The 2,569-nt window shown below is 34.7% G+C and overlaps 1 protein-coding gene across 1 annotated transcript; it reads right to left on the bottom strand.

The window, feature by feature from the left end:
• Positions 1-383: 383 nt before the first annotated feature.
• On the bottom strand, positions 384-1,403 carry LOC132613365 (uncharacterized). Its single transcript, XM_060327378.1, has 3 exons — positions 954-1,403; positions 581-842; positions 384-454 (listed from the first exon to the last, which is right to left on the bottom strand). Exons 1-3 carry the CDS (start codon positions 1,401-1,403, stop codon positions 384-386), a joined length of 783 nt encoding a protein of 260 aa, XP_060183361.1.
• Positions 1,404-2,569: the final 1,166 nt, after the last annotated feature.

Here is a 2,569-nt window from a genome sequence, read left to right as displayed (position 1 = left end):
AGGGTTGGAAGTTCTCAATAAGTGATTGGATAATACATGAAATTGGAAGTTGTCCGTAAGTGATGGGATATACATGAAGGATTGTTTTTTTTTTTTTTTTTTTAAAGTGGACCTCACTGCAGTGCTCTTATTTTTGTGTTGCCACACTATTCTGACACAATAACTTACATTAAAATTGTTGCAGTTATAATGTTTAACCAAATTGGTTATAGAATTTGCACCTTCATTAATGATTTACTCACGACAAATCAGATTAAAATATTATTAATAACTAACTATAACAAACTGACTAAATTTAAAAAATAGTACTCATGTAAATAGCTACTGTCACATGGTCTTTTATTCATCAACTATTACGACTAGTAAAGATTAAAATAAACAACTCAATCATCTCTAACCACAGAACCATGACCAATCAAGTGATTTATCTTTCCTTCAGGGTGCTCAAAGAAATCTGCTACATCCAAGTGTGTGATGTCAATTTGATTTTCAGAGATAAAATTAGCTTCGAGATTTTTCTCTTTTCTTTTAATTGATGCCTGATAAAGCTCAACCAAGTGCTTTGCCGTACGACAGGTACGTGACCAGTGTCCACTTCCACCACATCGATAACATTTGTTTTCTGAGCCACGTGCTTCTGGCACTTCATGCCTATCATCCTTCTTTTTCCCCTTTTGGTGGTAATTTTTCTTTGAAGAGTGATTAACACCAGGAAAATAATTTCTTCTTTGACCATTATAACGACCACGACCACGACCGGGGCCACGACCTTTTCCACGCCTGGAGTAGTGGGCATACACCTCATTCACTTCGGGGAGTGGTGCAACGCCAGTAGGTCGATTCTCGTGATTTTTCATCAGCAAATCATTATTTTGTTCAGCCACAAGAAGATGAGCAATCAAATCACAATACTTTGTGAAACCTTTCTCTCGATATTGCTGCTGCAGGAGCACATTCGAGGCATGAAAAGTGGAGAACGTCTTTTCCAGCTTATCAGAATCACTAATCTTTTCTCCACATAGTGTCAATATAGAAGTAATTCTGAACATCTCAGAGTTATACTTCATAACTGATTTGAAATCTTGTAACCTTAGATTTATCCATTCATGTCGTGCTTTTGGGAGGAAGACCATCTTCGGGTGGTCATACCTTTCTTTCAAGTTTTTCCATAAAACAAGTGGATTCTTAATAGTAAGATATTCAATTTTTAGGTCCACATCAAGATGATGACGCAAGAATATCATAGTCTTGGCATTTTCTTGGTTGAATGCTTTATTATTTTCTTTAATGGTGTCTCCAAGACCCATAGCATCAAGATGGATTTCAGCATCTAACACCCATGATAGGTAGTTCTTACCTGAAATGTCAAGGGCAACGAACTCGAGTTTTGTAAGGTTAGCCATAAAATAGAGAGAATAAAAATATTACCTTAACCTTCAAGAACTCCTTGAGACGGTAGAGTCTCGTGCTGATAATGTGTTATAAAATAAAATAAGCACTAAAATAGGTAAGTAGTATGACTCACACAGAGAGAGAGACACGAAAAATAGTTTGTTTTACTAATTTATGTTCTCCAATCCATCAACAGAATGAATGGATATATATAGCCTTATACAATGATGGTCATATGGACTCACATGGCAACATCATCATGACTTTGTCATCAACACTATCTCCACTAATGACCACTATCTCCACTAATTGGCATCGACTATCATTTCATAACAAAACAGAAGAAGTAGCAAAATAAGCAATTGCACAAACTAGTAAGTTGAATACGAGGGTAAGAGATTAAAAAAAAAAAAAAACAATTATCCACACCTAATGATACCCACTACTCATCTCTAATTTACTTATCATATCATGTACTATAATATAATGCAATACTCTACTTTATTGAAAAAGACCATACTGTTAGGGCGGCGTGTTCACGTGTTAGTTCGGCCATAATCCGCGCATAATAGGACGAACACTCATAGTATAACATAAACTATATATCAAGATGTTTAATTTATTCGCTTTATCTATTTAGTGCGTTTCACATATTATAAGTTTTATTAATTTAATAAATCTTCAACTTGCTTGAACCTAACTAGCATAAATTGGGCAACCTAATTTTTTTGGACTGTACTCATGAAGACTTTTAATAACTCTTTTAATGCTTGGTCTTCCCGAAGAGTCCAACTCGGGGTGAGCGTTCGGGCCATCGGATTGGATATAAAATTTTCGATTTGGATATTCGGTTTTTTGGATTGAAGAAATTACAATCCAAATAAGTTCGGATTGGATCGGATATTGTAAGTTCGATTTCGAATTATTCGGTTTGGATATTTCGGATTTGACTCTTGAGAGTTGAGGCAAACTTATTAGGAACGAAATTCATGTGTTAGTTCCACAGAGGTAAATCTAAATCTTAATTGCTCAGTAATAAAAGTCTTCCAGTTCAAATTAGGATTAACAAATCCAAGTCATGTCCAACATAGTAAATCCATACTAAATAAAAGCATTCTGGAAAAGTAGAAATAATGAATAAAACAAAATCTAAGTAGTCATCTGGAAAAATAACAAA

This window comes from Lycium barbarum, chromosome 10, assembly GCF_019175385.1.
Source record: "Lycium barbarum isolate Lr01 chromosome 10, ASM1917538v2, whole genome shotgun sequence".
In the NCBI taxonomy this organism is placed as follows: Eukaryota; Viridiplantae; Streptophyta; class Magnoliopsida; order Solanales; family Solanaceae; genus Lycium; species Lycium barbarum.
This window is presented reverse-complemented; position numbering and strand designations above follow the sequence as displayed.